At 40.3% G+C, this 21,810-nt stretch overlaps 2 protein-coding genes across 2 annotated transcripts in view; one reads left to right on the plus strand and one right to left on the minus strand.

The window, feature by feature from the left end:
• Positions 1-5,028, minus strand: part of lrrc7 (leucine rich repeat containing 7) — a 171,556-nt gene extending 166,528 nt beyond the window's left edge. The window contains exon 1 of the mRNA XM_051946959.1: positions 4,599-5,028. The gene's annotated coding sequence lies outside the window, so the exon portion shown is untranslated. The remainder of the gene's footprint in view (positions 1-4,598) is intronic.
• A 3,443-nt stretch (positions 5,029-8,471) lies between these two features.
• Positions 8,472-21,557, plus strand: ccdc17 (coiled-coil domain containing 17). Its single transcript, XM_051947630.1, has 14 exons — positions 8,472-8,842; positions 11,924-12,052; positions 12,394-12,493; positions 13,394-13,532; positions 15,119-15,235; positions 15,370-15,503; positions 15,793-15,999; positions 17,918-18,087; positions 18,301-18,386; positions 19,622-19,837; positions 20,106-20,241; positions 20,551-20,637; positions 20,771-20,881; positions 21,090-21,557. Exons 1-14 carry the CDS (start codon positions 8,645-8,647, stop codon positions 21,240-21,242), a joined length of 1,983 nt encoding a protein of 660 aa, XP_051803590.1. The 5' UTR covers positions 8,472-8,644; the 3' UTR covers positions 21,243-21,557.
• The last annotated feature ends 253 nt before the right edge of the window (positions 21,558-21,810 follow it).

A 21,810-nucleotide genomic window follows, 5' to 3' on the forward strand; every position in this document is an offset into this window, starting at 1 on the left:
AAACTCCACTGATCCCAATCCAATCAAGACATGCAGCAGAAAAAGCCAGATTCATAGAGGACCCACTCCAAAACCCAAAGAACCTGTTAGAATCTCACCAGTGATTCAAATTATTATTTTGCCGACATTATGGGGATCTACACAATCATAGGCAGGTTGTTCTCAAATTGTGACTCATCAGTATACCTCATATGAGGGTGTTACTTTCATATGTATAAAATAGTAATGACAAACCAAACTAGTAAAGTTGGAACACCAGTGAGTCCATCAACTTTCTGCCCAGGATTTCACACACAACCAGCCTCGAAGACGGGAGGGAAAACATCTTCCACCGTAACAGCAGGTTAAAAATACCGCCTCTCCTCAGACATCATATTTGCTCCAAAGAGAGTGTCTCTATCCACAAAATCCTCCTACTTGTCCTTGGATAAACAAGCTCAACTGTACTCAGGGGAGATTGTGGAGTATTCATAATACCTACTGTGTCTAACGTACTCTAATGAATGTGAATGCTTGATGCAGCCACATGGAACAGAACCAAAAAGTCTGCATGTATGTGTATATTTCTGTTCCTGTATTATCATTTTAAAGGCCAGTCTGAGTGTTAATCTAGGAGTGAGGGCATTTTCAAGTTCATCATCTGATTTAGATTAAAGGAATATTTCAAAGAGTTTGTGAAATATGTTTATAATGGTCCCTCGTCTACCGTGGAGTTAGGTTCCAGACCCCCATTTTGGACAATATAATACATCACTCATGTTAGTACATTAAAGCAGCATAATCAGCATCTTTTTAAGTTATAATGTGATGTGACAATATTAAAGGGGTTTCTTGTAGTGAAGAATCTACCAAATCCTGCAGCTCTTTTCAAACTTACAAAGCTTGAAATCAGGCAGCAACCTCTAGGACTGGAAAATAAACTCACACAAAGTGTCACAAATGGAAGTTTCTTGAATGACCACTAGAGGCTGGCTCCAATAGAAAGTCAATCTCCATACACCTCTATGTTAAAATGTCTAACTTTACAGCACAAATTAACATGTTTACAGCCTGATGGCAAAAACAGTTTTGGCCATGATAGATAGTTTCCCTGTTGGTGACAGCTGTACGCAGTCTGAATTTTTAAATAGCTCATCTATTGTAATTGTATTGAGGCTTAAGGTTCTGCATAATTACAGGAGTGGCTGTTTTGAGTGACAGGTGGGTAGCATCATTGAACAGTCCATGGCCCAGAGAACTCTACATGATCTGCTCAGGCTCCACCTCTGCCGAGTTTCTATAAGTCAGAAGTTAAGTAGACCAGGCCTGCTTTTGTGATGATGGCCAAACCCACTACACTGAGTTTAGGAAACCTAAACCTCAAAGAAGGTTTATCCACCTCCTCATATAGTCAGTGGCACCAAGCAGCAGACATGAAAAAGGTAACAAGCTGGTAATCACAGTGGAGCATTTAGAAGCTCAGTAGTCACATACTGTAGTGTGCTCAGAAGTTGGTAGAGATCAAAACAGACCAAATATAGCATTAGACATATTTAATAGATGGCCAGAAACATGGCTCCAAATGAATGATTGTGTCGGAGTGTGGTAGCTGGATAGGTAAAGTGTTTCCTCACAAAGGCACCAACTAATCTTCAAAACTGTCAGTGTTGTCAGTTATTGCAGGATCAAACGACATAGTTAGATTAGCTTAGCATAGCATAAAAGCTGCAGTGGAACACAGCTAGCCTAATAAAATTGGTCATTTTTAAAATATGGCAAGCAATCCTTTTGTCACCTACCCCCAAACCGTCCCAGTTCTAAAGACTTATGCTAAGCTAATAATCTTCAGGTTGCAGCTTCATGTCTAGCATGCAGAGATGGACAGTGTATTGATCTCATCTCAGCTACAAATGCATGTAGTGGTAACAGCCGAAGTTCAACCTATGAGTATATTGTGGCATCTGGCTACTTAATTTTGTAGTGTATTAAATCGGGAAACATTATTTTAGTTGTGTAAATTAGTGTCAGTGCAATATTAAATAAATATTGATTTGCTTTTCAGACTTGTTTTGTCTGCAGAAGGTATTTCATTGTACCTCAGCAATGGAAGTGGGTATTAATTACAGTTTTGCACCTCTTGTTTCCACGTTCCCACTTACGCACTGTCATCCCGTGATCTAACTGGCTTGCTAAAACATAACTGATTATAGCCAAACCTTTACCAGTCAGCCCTGGCCAAGAAATTTTCTGAGGTTTACTGGGGCTTAAACTGTAATCGCAAGACTACTCATGTTTCTGAATCTCTCAGCTGTGGGGCATCCCAGTGAATCCGTGGGCTAAGGTGAATATCATGTACTTGTGATGTTGTAGGCTCAAATCTGGCTTCTGGCCTGTCTCATCTCCCCTTTTTCTCTCTGTCATCTTCCCTGCAACGCTCTGCATACAGCCTAATGAAGCAGAAACGTATCCCAGAGCTTTCTATCTGCAGTAGACGGAGCTGTGAAGATGAGATGTTTCCTCCTACGCAGGCAGGCAGACAGGCAGTAGCTCTAGAGACCCAAACACCTTCAACTGGAGCTACTGTAAAGCTATGGAATATCTGATTAACTCTCAGTGATAGCAAACAGCAAACCTGCAGCCTCCGTCTGAGCTGCTAGCTGATTGATTTATTTTTTAGGTTTGTATCTGCAGTGAGGATTAAAATTCATTATGTGGATTTACGTCAGACTTATAGCCACAAACATAACAAAATACAGGTCTAAAGTGGAAACGGAATTGCTAAAGGTTGACAAATACAAAAAGCTATTAGGCTGCCATGTTAGTGAGTTGACAAGATGGAGCAGAGTTTTATAAGCAGGATGAGTCAGTTAACAACAAGATGGTTGGAGGAGTCTGCCACCAGAGGCAGTCAAATGTTTCTACATTCGAACAATTTTGAACACGCTAAGGTCTTGGAACCTCAATAAATTCTGAAGTACTATCAGCATCTTTTCAGTTTTACTACTGTATAAATCACATCGGGTGCCTGGCTTTGGTGTCAAAACGAGATGAGTAATTTCCCATAACATTTTCTCAAGATGGTGCTGGATTAGCGGAAGCTTTTCTGTGCTTTCTGCAGCCGTTGGTGAGAGTAGGTGTTGGAAACTGTAAGGATGATAGACTGAATGGGAAAACGACACTAATTACATCTGCTGGATTTGTTTAAACTGATAAAGCTTTATGGTATAGTATTTAAAGATCCATATATATATATTGCAGTTGTTAAGTAACTCCTTTCTATCGGATATATGTAGAAACAAACCAGAGCAGATAGTTTACTGATACTGCATTTTACACATCTGTTGCATGTGATGTGAATTACAGTACGCTGATATGCTGATAGTCAAATCAGATATTGTGGAGGAAGCAGAAAAATACTGATGACCAAATATAAGGATTAATTTGCTGTATATTGAATGATAAGTGTAAAAACATGCAGATGGACTCTTAGAATTTAAACTTCACATCAGAAAACAGGAGGAAAATTCTAAATATTGTTATCTGTCGTCCAAACCTGCTCTCACAAAACCCTACAGGGAGACAAATACATTCCCCAAAAAGGAGGAAGGGAAGAAAGAAAAAAAAAACAGGACCTCACACCGGATCTAAAATAGCCTTCAAGTGTTTGAGGTGTGCTCAGGTGGTCGGGGGAAAGGACTCTCGGTGGGAGAGCAGCCAAGCAGAAAGTCAAGTCCCTGCTGGTGAAGAGTTGGGTCCTGAGGCCACAGAAGAGCCGGCTGTCACCTGACCTCAGGTTACTAATGGATGTTTTAGGGAGTCCTGGTGGCAAAGAGGGCTGGCACCTCACACATGCTGGGCACTTAGAGCAATCTGACCCCGGTGCATAGTCTGTCACTCTGTATGAGCCTTCAAGTTGTAACAGGATCAGATGTTAGGTGTTTTTATCGCCTGTCCACGCAAATGAAGCTCTAAACTCAGACCTGAGTGAAACGCTGATACATATACAGACAGACAGATAGAGTCCTCCACACAAAGTGCCATGAAGTTCAGTGTGTCCCATTAGAAACTGTCTCTGTGTCTTTCTAGGTTACAGTAGGAAAGAAGACAGCCACAAGGCAGTGATGCTTTTCTGGACTAATGGGACAGTAACATGCTGCACAGCCCCGACAAGAGTATAGATGAAGTGTTATGTAATTAATACTCCTCCTCCTATGCAGATACAGTAGACAAGCTGAGAAATCGTGGCCTCAGCTGTAACTGTAAACCTGAAATGGCTTATACAGCTCATATATACAGTGTCCTTTTAATCATTCTGGCTCCTATAGCCTCATATAGACCAGCAGCTCTTGACTCAGCTAAAGCTTGTGCATAACTGAGACAGTAAAACAGGCTTTCTGTGGAATGTTGGCTTTTTACAGTAACATCAAAGCCCTTCTACAGCCACGCAGCATGCAGAAAACCTGTCTTTCTCTCTGTCTCACCCACACACACTCACATAACACTCAGCCCAGAGACCCCCCCCTTGTGTACCTGCTATCCCATAAGTCACAGTGTTGGCAAGGGCAGGTGACTGGTAAAGCAAAGACACACAGAGAAAAGTGGTGTGGGGCTTCACTTACCAACAAATCCCCCTTCTTCAGGAATCCTTCCTTTCCTCTCCCTTCAGCCGGCTTCTTCCAGCGCTCCAGCTTTCATCTTCCCAGCAAAGAGAGCAGGAGGGAAAGAGCGAAGGACTTTAAAGAATTAGCATTCCTCTTGCTCTTGTGTTTTCTCTCCGTCTCTGCTCTCGTCCAGATTTCTCCACAGTCTCTGGGGGGAAGCAGGAGCATCAGTGATACACTGCCGTGCGCTCCGCTGCAGGAGGCTGAATGTCAATCACACAGGTATCCTAGGGAACGGCTGAGCCCGCCCCGTAGCCGACCCTGATTGGTCGGCTGACGGAGAACCAGAAGTCACAAGTCCTCGCAGATCCACAGATGGGTACCGAGAGCTGTGGTGGGATCATGTACGGAGCCAAACAAACAGTAGTGGATTGCAGTACTTGCGAACTCTCTTTCTCTCCTCTTGGTCTCTCTCTCTCTCTGACTTCAGAGCCTACTGCTTTATTTTACAGTTGCTTAGCAACAGCCTGGCATGTGTGAGTATGTGTTGCAGAGCAGGAGGAGAGATGTGGGAGAGAGAAAGGAGTTCAAGTCCTCAACTCTCTCTTTCTCTCTGTCAGAGGTGTGGATGGACGTTGAATATTTCAGTTCTCAGCAGCAGCATCAGTATGTCTCAGTATTATGGAGGCCCTGGACTCTTTAATGGTGCAGGAGAAATACTGCACAAACTTAAATTTAAGACAATTTAAATTTAAAGAGGCAATTGAGCATAAAGCCCCATATAGACTAAGTCATAAAATTTCATAACGAGTCACTGTAATTCACGATGTCAAACTTTTTAGCCTGGAAAACACAAGACTGTGATTTGCCATTAATTCTATGAAAAGCACAGATACTATAGAAGGTATTGAAGTTTCAGTATTTCAAAGCTTATATTTGTGTAACTGCTTCACATTCAGTATGTGTAGTTAAAAATGCAAATGTGCTTAAATCTTCAGATATAAAAAGCGCAAAATGTAAATATGTCACCAGAGAAAGAAAAATTATACTAAATCTGAAGGTGTTCTGCATGCTCAAGTGCCAATACGCCGAGTGGTGCAAAGGATTCACAAGGGACTCTATGACAAGGCTGAGGCAGAGGTCAGATGGTAGAGTTCACCATCCTGAAGGCCTGAGGGGAGAAGGTTCTGCTTGACGTTGTCATCTATGTTGTTGCCAGGATTTTAGGAAAACAGAGAACAGGAATCCTGATTACCCAAAAACTACAGAACCACTGCTGATACCAAAAAAGATCATCTCTTAAATAGTTCCTCTCTTATTTATTTAGACCTTCATATCCCACAACATGAAAGTCCAAATATATAAGATACTGGTGAGAAAATACTGAATTCTTTACTCTTTCAGTTGCTTTCTTGGCCTTAAAGAAGCCGTATTTAAATTTATTACATCTAAAATATTGAAATTAGCTTAAAAATTGCTGAACATGACTCTAATTTGTGAGTCGTGGTTGTCATGCAGATTATCAGTGATTAAAAATGTTACTTAAACAGCTGAGTAGTTACCTCTGCGGTATTTAAAAACATACAGATGATGAATTTATCATTTGTTCATGTTACAGAAATACAAACAGCACCAACCCTTGTAGTTTGGGTCACTTACTGAGGGGCTATTTCTTTGATATCACACTCTGTGAAATAAATTGAGATTTGTCAGCACTTAAACATTCAGAGCAGTGCCTGACCAGTGCCTGAACTCTTTCAGTTACACCCAGGATGGAAGACTTTGTGGCGCCAAAAACTTTCTAAGACTTATACTCCCAGCTGTATGTGCCAAAACAATCAAAATCTATCTGTTGCTTGGATTCACTACAGTTCCGAAAGGCATCACAGTGTTTTCAGCTGCAAAATAAATTTAAAAAAATCAAAATGTCCTCAGAAACTTCCAAATCACTTCTGCAACAACACCTACTTCCCTACTGTCCATCCATAAGCCCAGAATACTCAAACATTACCTACAAACCTACCCTACTCCTGATAAGGTGCCTGCTGCATTTAAATTTGTCAGACTTGATTCAATAATTGATCTGCACATTTAAGAAGGCAAACATATTTCTGTAGTTTCTTTCTATTAAAAAGCATGCACATGTGAGAAGACTGCACACAGAGTATTTACTGGTGGTAAACATTTGCCTTTACTGCAACGCTAGAGTTGCTGCAACCTTCAGTACAACAGCAGAGCTTATTATTCACACAACTACCAGCAGGAGGCACCAAAGCCACTGACGAGCACAGCAGGGTAAAAGAAAAAGAAGAAGAAAGAGAAGTTTGGAAGATAAAAACGTGCTGTTATTATTGCTTTGTTATCACACTAGTTTATAAAACACACATTTAGATCTTCTTACACATACAATGTGAAGAATTTGTGTGAGTAAATGTAGTAAGAAGTGCAGAAACCGACTGTCACCACTGCAAGATGTATTCAGTACTTCAAATATTAAAAGAACGCAACGAATTAAAATGGCCTCAGTGATATTAAACATGAGTTAAGAGAAGCACTATCACGCTCATTGTTTTGTTCAACCAATACCTCAAAAATGCTTGCAATAAATGAAACGTATTACAACAATTCAAAGACAATAAATTCTCACATTTGAGAAGCTGTAATCATCAGTTGTATTTTTTTCTTTTTTAGAAATCAACTTATATGACAAATCATTTTGTAGGCCGACTAGTAAATCAGTGCATCAACTCATTTTTCCAGTTCCATTGTTGGTATAGCATATTTCATGCATGTAGCGCAAATGAATTTAGTGAGCTTTTAAAAAATTCTGTTATCAGGATGTATAACACTACATAGGCAAGTATAATGTTTTAATTTAGAATGTATAAAGGAACTGGAGGCTTAAACCTGTCAAAAAATAATGAGAAATAGGAATACAAAGTGGCACAAAAATGAAACACTTAAGTACCTAAAAATCTCTATCCTGTTCAACACAACACCACTCATTATATAGAAAAGCTGATTTCAAATTGAACTGAGCTTGGCTGAACTCAAAACTGCTAAAAATTTGTTTGCAGCTGGGATGCGACTGGCCTGAGGCAGACACAAGTTTGTTCTCTAGAGCTGAACACATTTAAGTAGAGTTTCTAAGAAGAAGTTAGATGTAAAAAGCTCCTCTCAAAGGAACTGACCTGATAGGAACTGCCCTTGTAGAGTCGTGTACTAAAAACCAGACTTTCCATTACCCAGTTCTGTTGTTATTTCAAAGCAGCATAGTAAACGAGTCAGAACAAGGGGGCAGAAGCTGAGTGAAAGGGTACTTGCAAACACTTGAATGTAGTCAGTGCTATACATTATGTGGTGAGCTTTATTGGCCTTAAGGTCAGATTATTGTACGTACCTCACACGCAGTTTGTCAGAGCGACTGAATTCACTGAGGTCCAGATGCTTTGGAGCCAGACATCCAGCTGCAGTCTGCCTCTGAGTGCTCACTCAAGGGTGAGAAAACATCAGACAGTCTGAGAATTTAAAAAAAAAGAAGAAAAAAAAGAGGCATGTTATGAATATTCAAACGGCCAGAATAAAAGCATAGTGTTGTTTCAAAGTGGATTAAGTAGATAGTGCTGAAAAAGAGAAAATTTGCTTCTTAGATCACAATTCCTGACTTTCAGCTTCACTGTTGCAGAAGGAGATACACTGCAAAAACCCCATCCGGCTGAAATAATCACACTCTGACCTGTTCATCTACAATATAAAATTACTTATGAAAGAGGGAGGGGAAAGGGCTGGTGTTATGAGACGACCTCACCACACCTTCACAACAAAATCACTGGCATGGTGACAGTTACCAACAAACATAAGCCAGCAACTCAGTTAGCTAGATTTACAACCTGTAACGAGCTGGCACTTCTGTTTAATTTAGAATAGTAAGAGTGGATTTTGTGTTGCTTTTTTTTTGTTGGTGGGACCTAATACTGTTTTGTGTTCTACCCTTAAGTGCAGTTCCTCCAGTACTTCAGTTTATGAGCAAGCTGTTCTACTAGAATTACCAGCTTTGACACCAGATGGAGAAGGAGTTGATCTGCAGAGACTGTAACATGCTGTTTCACTCCACCCGGCTACTCGAGAAACATAAAGTACTGTTGTGCATTGGGAGTGAGGCAGGGCACATTCAGGCACAAAGACACAGCTCTGAACCTCTCAGGAGGAACAAAGCTGGAGGCGTGGACCCGAAACAGACAAGAACCCCTGACCTGGTGAAGGTGAGTCAGTCAGGTTATTAGTAAGTGACCAATCTGACAAAACAATTTAGAGAGTTAAATTACAAGTATATGGGTCAGCTTATAATTGTTGGACTTTTTGTAGCATAGCTGGCAGGTATCATAGTTGACATGTTTGCTGTTTTCATGGCCGCCTATAACCAAACACCACATTGCATTTTTAGAGACAGATTCTTCTAAAATATTATATATACAACTAAGTAAAATTGAAACTGAAAGTTATTTAAAAGATATTGTAGTAAACCTGTTGACACAAATCCACACTACTTTATTTTAAAGAACTCAGAAAGCCTTGGAGTCGTGCCAATCTTTTCTTCAGGAGGAAATGACATCATGTGGAGCAGGTCATGTGATCTGGAATTAACACACTTCCTTGAGAGGTGTTTTTGTAATAATGGGTAACTTAGTTGAAAGTTAATTCTCGTAAACAGATACAATTTGTTATTTTCCATATAAAATTTGATATGTTGCCAAAAAATAAATATCTGTCATGATTATCTCAACTTAATAAAAAAAGAACACAATCAAAACAATTTTTAAATTAGCTCCTTTTATTATTGTTTAGCTAATTAGAAGGTGGTTGTTATTAAATGTGGACGGTTATTTAGTTAAAATTTTAAATGGTTGTATTTATATAGCACTTTTATCCAAAGCGCTTTACATGATGATATATCACATTTACCCATTCACACACTGATGGCGGGAGCTGCCATGCAAGGTGCTAACCACAACCCATCAGGAGCAATTAGGGGTTAGGTGTCTTGCTCAGGGACACCTCGACGTGAGCACGATGGGCCGAGGATCAAACCGGGAACCTTCCAGTCACAAGACGGCCACTCTACCCACTGAGCCATGCCGCCCCTATTTTAGCTATATAAAGTCTTTTTTTCTTAATACGTGATTGTTTCTATAATAATTAATTATGGAATTTGTAAAGACATGATCATAATGAACATAAAAAACTACACTTTTTATTTTTAATAAAAATGTATGCAAGATATATCCAATGGTCTTCAAAAGTCCCTCAATTATATATTGACCCATGAACAAATTTAGAAATAAAAGGGATAGTGGATGTGGTGGTGCTTAAAAGTTTGCAAACACCTCAGAATTTTGTACGTTTTTACAAATGTAAATGTGACTTAAAACATCATCAGATTTTCACGCAAGTCCTTAAAGTAGATGAAAAGAGCCAAGTCAAATGACTAAGACAAACATATTATAGCTGGTTATTTATTTATTGAGGTCAGTGATACTAAATCACATATATGTGAGTGGCAAGAGTATGTGAACTTGTACAATTAGCAGCTCACTTGTGGTCTTCTGTCAAAACGATGACAATAAGACGTGAGAGGGCATCCTGTTCTATTTAAAGAACAGGGACATATTAAAGCCTGATATCACAACACATGTATGTGGAAGTGGATCATAGCATGGACAAATGAGATTTCTAACCTCAGAAAAGAGTTGATGTTGTTGAAAGGGTCACAAAACCAGCTCTAAAGAGTTTGCCCTCACAATCTGCAAGCAGACAGACTGACAGACATACAAATGGAGGACATTCAGGACCACTGTTACCCTCCACAGGAATGATTCACCAACAAAGACCACTCCACTAGCTAGGTGTGTATTAGGCTGCATAGTTAAAATGAACCCAGAGAAGCTTAAAAGCAACTAAAGGTCTCTCGAACAGCACTCAGGAGAACACTGAACAACGGTGTGCATGGAATGATTGCAAAGAGAAAGCGACTGCTCACCAAAGAGAACATCACCACATGTCTGCAGCTTGTGAAAGATCACATGAACAAGCTGGAAAGCTGCTGGAAAATGTTTGCTGGACAGAAGAGAGTAAAGTAAATGAGAAGTGTTATGTGTAGAGAAAAGAAAACCCTGCATTCTGGCAAAAGAACCTCATACCATTGTGAAACATGGTGATGGTAGCATCATAGTTTGAAACCGTTCTGATGCATTAGATCAGGACGGTTCGTAATCATCAATCAATCCAACATTAAATTCTTGTGAATTCAAGACAAATTATACAGGAAAATGGCAGAGTTCTGTTTGTAACCTGAATCTCTGGATAAAGTGGATCATTCAGTATAACATTAACGTTGAACACAAATCATTCTATCAGAGAAAGGTTAAAGAAGAATATATTTAATGTTTTGGAATGATCAATTCAAAATTCTGACCTTCATAAAATAGGAATGTTGTGGATCTAAAGAACCAACCAACATCCCAGAGTTGTTCTGTACAGATGGGCTAAAATTCCTCTAAAGTGCACAACTGATCAACAGGAAATGTTAGTTGCAGCTCAGTGGGATCACAGCAGACACTGAAAGCAGTGATTCACTTACTTTTGCCCGTCACAGACATGTAATATTACATCATTTTGTTTGTCTGTTTTAAGACTTGTATGAAACTCTGATAATATTTTATATTTATTCAGAGAGAAAATCTAAAGAGGTCTGAAAACAGACTTAAAAGACTTGAAAGTAAGAAGCTGTGAACATATAAATAAGAGAATTGTTCTCATGGGGGACACGTTGCTTAAAAAAGAAATAATGTTTGTGCACTAGAGTGCCTCCGTAGAGACGATCATTCACATTTTCATTACGTATCTAAAAATTTCATACCTGTTCTTTTATAATTAAACACAGAAACCTCTTAAATTTTGCATTTCATAAATTCCCAGGTCTAAATATAATGTGTTCCTCTAAAACTCCAGCACTAATTATGGTTTTAAAAAATGATCAAAGATATGAGTCAACACATCTCTAGCATTACTAAAAAGGCCCAACAGTATCAACTCCAAAAAGATGGGATCTTAAGCAGGGCTGGTGTTGGATTGCATTCAGTCGTGTGGGTGTATCTGATAAACAGCACTGACAGCTGAATATTTATCAGGCGTGTCACTAGCTAAGGATGACAGGAGTGAGTTCTGTCTGAAGCTGGATCTCTATACCACTCTGTAATGTCAAATAAAGCTGATTTCATGCGTCACTCAGAGAAACAGATGCTTTTGGAGACACTGAATGTGTGTCTTTGTGTGTGTGTGTGCAGCTGAGAGGTCAGCAGAGGAGCAAGAGTAGGAGGGGAAATGTTGATGCAGAACTGAAGTCACCAAGAGTGGAAGACAAAGCAGCGACCTGCCAGAGAGACAGTGCTGCTCTGCAAAACCTCACTGATGAGGTAAAACTGAACCACAAACCAGCTTTCAACCACCCTGCTCCAACCACGGCTGTCAACTTCAAAAACAAGATCCTAAAGATAATCCACAGAGGGAAAAGGGCATCGGAGTAACATTTTATGCATATAAATGCATTTTATTGTGTCGTTTCGCCGAGCACTGCAGGCATTTTATGGTCTTTGATTAAACATTCATGTGTGAATATCATTAAATCAGTGAAGACACATTGAAAGAGCAGCTTTAAAGGGAGTCCACAGATACACAAGTGTGAATAAGTAACGTCAATGTTGATGTGTAAATACTGAAATATAATGCAACACTATTTCCCTTCTCTGACTTCTAGTTTCACAAGCTGAGGACGTCAATTGAAGAAAATCTGCCAAAGTGGTCAAAAAGGACCAATGATTCCAAAGTTGGCTCCACAGTCTCTTTTTTCACTCATACTTTACATCTTTTTTCTTTTTCCTCTTGATGTACTATTCAGCCATTGGCCCACTCACACTTTAAAGAGTGTCACGGTACTACTAGTGCTCACATTTCTTCTATATTGTAAAATCTTTTTAAATAATGGATGAAGTCATCAGCCAGTGGCTTCAGAGTGAGTCACAGGTCACTCTGGGGGACTTAAGTTAAAGAACTGAGTACATTTTAATGACGGTGACAAAAGAAATTCAAGAGTTTGCTCCAAGACGTTAAAGAACTAATTCTGTACATAAATCCATGTGTTCTTTAGGTGAGTGGGAGTCAGCTGGGACACAGTGAGCGACTGAAAGAGATGAGAGAAATGGCATCGGTCCATGAACGCCAACTGGCCCTGATACATGCTCAAAACCAGCAGCTGGAGCAGCAGAGAGATGGTGAGGAACAAATGCTACAAGTGGCATGAGACCTTGTGGGCTGAGTATCTCCTTCAACCCATGTCTGAAAGTCTATGCTTAAAAAGCTACAGGTATTGACTGAAGCTGCTTTAACAGTCGTGTGTTTGGGTACTACTTGTGTTTTGGGAGCATACGTTGATCAGCCACAACATTAAGACCACCTGCCTATGATTATGTAGGTTCTCCTCATGCTGCCAATATGTCTCATGCCCATCTGGACATGGACACAGGACCTCTGGGGTGTCCTGTGGTGTCTAGCACAGGGATGTCTGATCTTCCTTGGATCAGGCTACTGTGAATCAATAAAATTTAGATTCACATTGGTTTAGAGTGTTAGGTTTTGGATGGGCTTATACAAGCAGTCCTAGTGGCGAAGTTTAAGGTTTGGGGCATGTCACCAAGAAATAGATGTAGATCACCGTAATGTTTTCTGAAGTGATGGAAACATGGCTGCATATATTTCAGAGTTGGCTCATCAGGTTAGCATCCTGGCTGAGCAGAGCAACACAACTCACATGGAGAGACTGCTGACGGAGCTCAGAGAGCAGGAGGAGAGGAACAAGGAGACACTGCAACAACTTACCGAACATCTTTGCGCATTACAGTAAGTGTATATGTTTGTGTAAGCTTTAATGGAAACCAAGTCCTTTACGTTTGGTATAAAAATATTCAACAGTGCTTTTTTTACATACAAAAGTTCTACATTAAAAAAATATATCTCATTACTAGCAATAAAATGAACTAAAAGCAGTTTTTAGATTTAGATTTTAGCTTCAAAATGAGTTCTCAGAAGATGATATTTTATAAAGCAATAACATAAAAAGATCTACTTGTAGGCTCCCTTTGCCAAAACAGCTACGAAACCATTGAGGTGGGTCTCTACAGACCTCTGACAGTGTCCTGTTTTATCAGGAATGAAAAAATTAGCAGCAGGCCTTTTTTGGTCCAATAAGCTGTGATGTGGGGCCTCTATGGACTGAACTTGTGTTTCCAACACATTCCCACAGATGGCTGATCGCATTAAGATTGGAGGTAATTGGATGCACATTCAACCCCTTGAACTCCTTGTCATGTTCCTTAAACCATTCCTGAATATTTTTTACAGTGGCAGTTCGCAGAGCTTTCTATCTTCCCGAGTGTATCCCGGTCTTTCCCAACATACCCCTAATGAAGAGCCATTTTGGATATGCTGTGACTCCTTGTCATCACAGTTTAGTCCTTGTGAAAGTCACTCAGTTCTTTATGCTGCCCATGATTTGTGCTTCCAACACAACTTCAACAGCCGAGTGTTCACCTTCTGCCTAATATATTACTGTTCAAAAGTTTGGGATCACTCAGACAATGTTGTGTTTTCCATGAAGACTCACACTTTTATTCATGTGCTAACATAATTGCACAAGGGTTTTCTAATCACCAATTAGCCTTTCAACACCATTAGCTAACACAATGTAGCATTAGAACACAGGAGTGATGGTTGCTGGAAATGTTCCTCTGTACCCCTATGGAGATATTCCATTAAAAATCAGTTGTTTCCTGCTAGAATAGTCATTTACCACATTAACAATGTCCAGACTGGATTTCTGATTCATTTAATGTTATCTTCGTTGAAAGAAAAAATAAGCTTTTCTTTCAAAAATGAGGACATTTGTAAGTGACTCCAAACTTTTGAACATACATTTGTATAATATAAAATAATGTACTAAAGTGCAATTGCCTTAAGACCCTACTGTAGTAGAGTGATAATGCAGAGAGTGATTATTTAGATTCATCAACAGGATACCAGACTACCAAAGTCCAGCACTAACTGTTCAACTTGGATCAACCTTACTACCACAACAAGTACAAGTGCAGGTTTATTTAATGTGTTTTTGTAGGCTGATATATTATATATGCACTGATACAGACATGGTACTCAAACCAAAATTACTGCAGCTACAGTATTTTTTCACAAAGAGGAATGCTCAGCGAACTACATGTTTTTGTTTTTTGTTTTTTGATCAGGACACTGGATGAGTCATAGCATCAGTTATTTCATTATGCCTGGGTAGTTCCTTATTGCGGTATGTTTGTGGTACAAAGAATTGAATTGGTCTTTGCAGGGTGGATTCTGGCTGCAAAACGGTCGACAAACGCCACAATATAATCTAATTTTTAAGATCGACTGTGTTCTTGTTCTCATTTTCTTTCAAGTGTGCGAGAGGGCTCTGTACCTGCTGATCAGTCAGATCCACACAAGAAGAAAAAGATGCATCATGACAACTACAAGCTCCTTTTATCTGTGGAAGGCCCTCTCTCTAGCCAGATAAAGTATGTACCCACACTGTATCCCTCAAGAGTACTTTACTGTAAACCTATAGGGAGTGCATATTTTAGCATTCTTTCTTAATGTCATGATGAAATTAAGGTTGTTCACATGTGAATATGAGGTATCTTTGTTTCAGAGCACTGCAGCAGGTGTATATGCAGTCAGGTGGGTCTGATCCAGCCGTTGTGACAGAGCTGATAGACCTGCAGGCTCAAGCCCAAAGCCTAGAGAAAGACCGACCAGCAGCAGCCTCCAAGGCCGGAAAAAAGAGTACGAGTCAGAGTGATGAACAGAAGTGATGACAAACAGAAAATATGCAGTGCTTGTCACTGTCTAACCCTCTGTCAACACAGCTGTGCTCAGTGAAGCTTTTATTAAGTTTACTCAGCTTGATTTTTCCACTCTAAAAACCGATTTCCTCTCCATAGTCCATGGTTATTAGATTCTGGTCCAACATTTCTTTTCAGTGACAAGCTGTAACACCCAAAACATACTGAGAGCAAAACACACAATGAATTAGAAAGTTGTGTCTGGGGCCAATAAAGATGATGACTCACAAACTTGTGGTTCCGGCTGCAGATCTGTGGCAAAAATATGAGCATCTTTAAGTCCCAAGTCCCATTATCATCATTGTTGTCCTCGTGTCCAGATGTAAAGGCTTCACATCCAAGTTGGGAGCTGCTGGTTTTGGAGCAGGAAAACCAAAGACTGGAAGAGGAGATCCTCAGGATCCAGCTGGCCAGAGAGAGACACAGTGCTTCTGAAGGTTGGACAGTTTGTGCTACGAAGCACACAGCTCTTATTGTTCCTGTTTTTACCAAATCCATTTATGGAAACCTGAAAAGCGCTTAACAGTTAACTCATTTAAAATAAGTTAGTGCAGGTCAAATTTCAAACATGTGACTGTCTCCATCCAAGTTTGAAACTATACTTAGCGAGTGCGGCGTAGATCTGACTAAAAACTCAAGGACACTATGACTGGCAATACAATGCCAAGCTGTCAAACAGAAGGTAGCCCCACCCTAAAACACACCCTACTTCATCATCTGTTTTCCTCCAAATGAGCCATAATTCCCAAAATGAACTCCATACTGCATTTTAAAAAGTCTTGACAATAGCAACTGAGAACATAAACTCATTAGGAAAATGTTTACTGAAGCAACAGATCAGGGGAGAAGTAGGGTCATTTTCTTAAAGACTTCCATACAATCTGACGATTGAGAGAGATCTCCGCTCTGCCAGCTGTTGAAAAGAATGTAGTCTGGAAGGCTCTGTCTTCTAGTCTTCTATATGCAGTCTATGGTGTTGATAACCACGCTAGCAATTCTGCTACAGTGAATCCTAAAATCTATATTGTAACATGAAGATATCTGGCAGGTATAATGTTCAGAATTTGCACCATCATGGTTTAGTGTGGTAGCAGCATGCTAACATTTGCTAGTTATGCAGTTTAAATGTCATTATGTTTTCTAGTATGCTTTAAAGCTCGTGTCCGGAGTTTCCGTTTGTTTTCAATTTACGTATCATTGTTTAACAAAGCTCAAATGTGTTAGTCTAGTTCGATAATATAACATAATGTTAGTATGACGCGATATGAAAATTTATTCATGAGGTCCGCCTTCCTCTCATAGACCCCAATGTTATTCCAAAAAGCGCCGGTTGCTGCCGACCAATCAAGTTCGAGCTTCAGCTTTGTCATGCTGTCAATCAACGGTTACGCGCACAGCAAGCAAGCCCATGCAGAGGTGGGCGAGCTACGCACTACGCAACCGCGCACACATTTGTTTTGCTTGTGGAGGAGAGAGCATCAGGGATCAGCAACTTCCAGAAAAGTTACCAATCCCACGCCTTGTCAGGCTAAGAGACTGCAGGACGTTTTTTGGCTCGGGGTGCTCGCGTCGCTCCCCGACCACGGCCTCCATAGCCCGCCTGACGGCTTCGTTTAGATGCCCGACCTCTGGAGGAAGATGTTGGGGCGTCTGGGACATACTCTTCGTCAGAGTCGTCATGCAATTCTGAACTCTAGATAGAAATAAATAAACAATGTAACACATATACACGCGTAAATGCACTGAGTTTGATAAACAACGTCATCGAGAGGGATACACGAGTGTAATCACATATTGAAACTTTACTCGTTCGTCCTAGGAGATTCATGTTATTTTGGTATTAGGACAAGTTAGACTCAATACAGAATTCCAACGTAATTCCTTTATTATTTACTAAATATACTAAATGTAGAAGAGTGGAAAACAGCAAAACAGGCAAGATGCTGCAGCACTCGGGGCACTCCTCTCAGGTACTGCGCGCGTGCACAAATAAAGGGGCGAAATCAGAGGGAGGGTGGGACCAACAGTGTTTTGGGAGACGCTGCGATTCAAACTCCGGACACGAGCTTTAATGAACAAACCTATATCTTGACCAGAAAATCAAGTTGGATGAAATTTCAAATTTCATTGCAAAATACCCGATCGTCGTCAAAAACTATTTCAGTCGAAGTCAACAATCACCAGCATCAGGCTATATCCACTGAAGACAATCCGTAATGCCATGTCGTTATTACATTTACAGTCTACAGGTACATATTTAGATGGATTGAATGTGTGGAAGCCCCTGAACTTCCTTACAAAACACCGATGTACACAGAAATATATACCGGTCAGTCATCTTTGTGTGTTCTCCAGCAGCAGTGAAGACGGAGCTTGAGCTGATTCAGAGGGAGAACCTCCACTGGATTTCTAGCGTACAGGCTGAGATGGAAAGAAGGAAAGAAGCTTCCAGGCCCAGGAGACAGCCTCCTCCATCTCCACTCCCACTCCAGCCTAAGAACCACATTCATGCACCTCTTTCACTGGTACATAATATTCAGTTGTTGTCAAAAATATTCGTGAGACTCTCCAAAAGATCATGAGTCAAGTGAAGACTAATTTCTCATTTTAGACAATTTTAAGCTACATTCAATTTAGTAAATGCATTTATTTATGTTCTTCGATGACTGAAACTTAAAATTATCACCAACATATGTCTGTAATACTGGTGAAGACACAGTTCCTCTGTATCCTCCCAGTTCCAGACCAGATCCTTCTCATGTTCTCTGGGAGGACATGTTTTGGACTCCTCGGACTCTCTTGGTCCGGCCCCCTATGACCCTCTGTGAGTTTAACTCTCACAACATCCACAGACGCATTTTACATCTAAATTAAAATATTTTTAGATGCAGTGAAAAGCTAACTATATATACAAAAGTATGTTACCAGTAATTTGAAAGGTTGATGCTACAGGTACGGACCGTACCAGTAGCATCTGTACTAGAGGTACGGACCCGTTAAGGTCACTGAAGAGCTGGCGCCGGTTAACTACTATTTGCTGCACATTACAGGCAGTTTATATGAATGACTTTGACGGCGAACATTGTATAATTTAACCAAAAATACACCGTCTCCTCTCACACTTTAGACATTGCAGTTTTTACGCTTTTAGACGCCGTGTATAAATTGTTTGAAGTCCAGTTCCTATTAATTAGTTTACCGCGTTCAGTGGTGGAAGCGGCTGACGAACTCCATTGCAAATGTTCCCATTTAATTTCGGACGCTAATTTACAAGATAAAGTTAAGGATGTCGAATATGAAACAAACACTCGTGAATGGTGAGGAGCAGCTCTTTAATTCGGCATGAATTAAAAAAAAACCCACAAACTCGATTTACTGTGATATTGTGAGATTTGTTTGTGGTGATGTAAATTAGCCATTCAACAGAGTCCGCTAACATTAAAGTGACTGACGTGCAGTGTCTGTGTTGACAGACGCAGAAAATACGTCAGGGTTTTGTTTAGGTTGTTAATATGTAATAGTCTGTCGCTACTTTTGAAGGTAAAAAAAATACTTGTAGTTTGCTGGCTGTTAGTTCCGCCATTTGTTTTGTTTGCTGTTTGTGCTTTATTAGAACAGGGTCACGTGAATAAAAAGTTTTGCTATTTTTAATAGTAGTGCTGATTTCAACCCCCACATCGCTGTCCGTGAAAAAGTCAGATAATGATATTTATAAGACATTATGCATGATCGAAAAGAGAACAGCAGATGACTGACATGACAGGCTCGGCACGCAGATTCACCTCGAATCACGGAAGCGCCTTCATCACTCGGATTACCAAGCCGGCTCATTAATATTTATATACGTCGGATTACCAGCCAATCACAAAGCGCGTTCATCAGCCGGCTCATTAATATTTATGTACGGCTCATTAATATTTATGGAAAGGCAAAGTGCCGTATCCCTCGGTCACAGGCTACGGGTACGGGTCCGTATCTGTAGACTCTACCTTTGGAATTACCTATGCACCAGTCATATCAGCTAACCTTTCTGTGAACTAACATCCTCTGGTTTTGCAGCGCTGGCTTTGTTGTTTTCTATGACATGGCGCTGGGAGTGGATGCCTCTCAGAAGGCCCTGCATCTGGTCTCTGCTCTTTACTCAAAAGGTCAGAAAGTGGGACCGTCAACTCTGCTTCCTGCTGTCCAGTGCCTTCCAGGAGTGCCTTGTCCTTACCCGCACAGCCTCACCCCTGGAAACAATGTCCTCCTGTCAGTCAAACAGCATGCACCCAGGTAGGGGCACAACTTCGGGAGGAATGACTGTTTTTATTATTATAATCAGCAGTGCAGTGACCTAAAATCTCTCTGGCTGACAGTGTAGTGTGCTGCATGATTTTAGTGGGACAGAAACACTGAAGTGAGGTTTATGCGTTTGAGGAGGGAGGCATTTTAGGAAAGTCAGGCTGTATTTTCACAAATGCACAAGGGATCTTGCAGTTAACATGTTATATCTACCCACCTAAAAGTTGTGTAAATGCACTGTGAACCTCTCCCCCTGCAGCATCCAGCCGTCACCCTACCTCTGTCTGGTAGTGGAGCTGCAGGCAGCAAGAGATCTGGATGATTATAACCATGAAGTCTACAAACTGGCATCCTGCGGCTGGACACGACTAGAGCTCTTTGATCAGCACAACCAGGTCTAATCGGACGATATACAGTACAATTACATGATGTTAACTGCAAAATATGTATATTAATTCTATAACAGCTGAACTAGTGCATGCTGTTATGGCATGAGTACTACATTTAATCTCTAAAGCTATTGAGTTACACCTGATTTACTGGATGATACAACTGTTTAACCAGTTATAGTAGCAACTTAACCTGAATTGTATTCATTTATATATAAAACATTCAATCATGTGCTTTTAATAACCATTCAAACTACTGATTATTAAATATGCTGCTTGTATGTCATGACATTGTGCTATTCTCCCAATTAACAGCTCCATAGTGGCCACTGGAGGGTGCCAGTGCGCACTCTGCCTATTAGACCTTCTGGAAGCATTGCCCAGCTCAACTCAATACCCCAGGTACAAATACCCCGAGAGATACTTCGAGCAAATGCCTGCTAACAACAATCGATACATTTTGCAGCCATTCTGAAGGCAGAAGGTAAAGCAATCTTGTTAACTACAGCCCTGACTGACTTTCTATAAACTTGAGGTGGGCACCACGGAGCTGTGTGTACGTTTGGTCAACGGACGAGATGGAGATGTGCAGACTCTGATAAAGCCTGATCCACACAGCACCAGCCACTACAAATACCCACCTGTGGTAGGTTAAAAAGGCTTCCAGATGTTCCAACTATAAAAGTATTACCATAAGTTGTGAACAAAAATTTAGTATAGCAACTCAGTTATGTAAATCAAGACTACATGTCACAGTAAATCAATGTAACTTTATCCTTGATTACAACAGAAAGGATCACATCCTCTCCATGGTTGAATGTGGCGCTGTTTGTGTACCTTATGTCACAATACAGGAGTCCTGTCTTCCTGCCTCGATCCACAGTGTTGCTGCTCCGCCAGTTTCAGCTCCACAGCCCACTGGAGTGCATCAACTCTCCTCGCTGCTGCCCTGCACAGACCCCAAACCCCCATCACCCACAAAGACAGAATGGAAAGAGAACATGTAGAAAACACATCTACAGTCAGGACGTAAATTCTTAAAAAGATACAGGCCTTTACTCTACATTCAGATGAAATATGCAGTGGTCTACAGTAGAAGCCTAGCTATGCTCTAAAACTACAGTAAAGTAGCAGTGTGCTGTTGAAAAAGAACACAGAAGAGGAACAACGGCCACCATTGACAGAAGTGACTTTTAGTAACATTGTTTGTTTTCTACTTCAAAGTCTCTCAAGCCTGTAGGGATATATTAAAATTTGTCAACATCTCAAGTTGTGACACCAAAAAACACAAAGTTGAAGAAACACACATTTAAGATGAAACTTGTTAAAGTCAGAGAGTGCAGGTCTACACTTTTTTGGTTCCTGTTCAGTTCACCATCTGTTAAGGCTAAAAATCACATTATAAAGTAGCAATAAAAAACAAAACTTCACTCTATAAAAATGAATACTTGCAAATAATCCAACTTAAGATTGTACCTTGTGCGTCAAAAGGTGTTTGAATAAAATATCAACTATCGGTGCATTATATATTTAAAACCTGTCATCAGCATTTAGCGTTTCTCCACTCAACTGTGT

The sequence above is a fragment of the Acanthochromis polyacanthus genome, chromosome 4 (assembly GCF_021347895.1).
Source record: "Acanthochromis polyacanthus isolate Apoly-LR-REF ecotype Palm Island chromosome 4, KAUST_Apoly_ChrSc, whole genome shotgun sequence".
NCBI classification, from domain to species: Eukaryota; Metazoa; Chordata; class Actinopteri; family Pomacentridae; genus Acanthochromis; species Acanthochromis polyacanthus.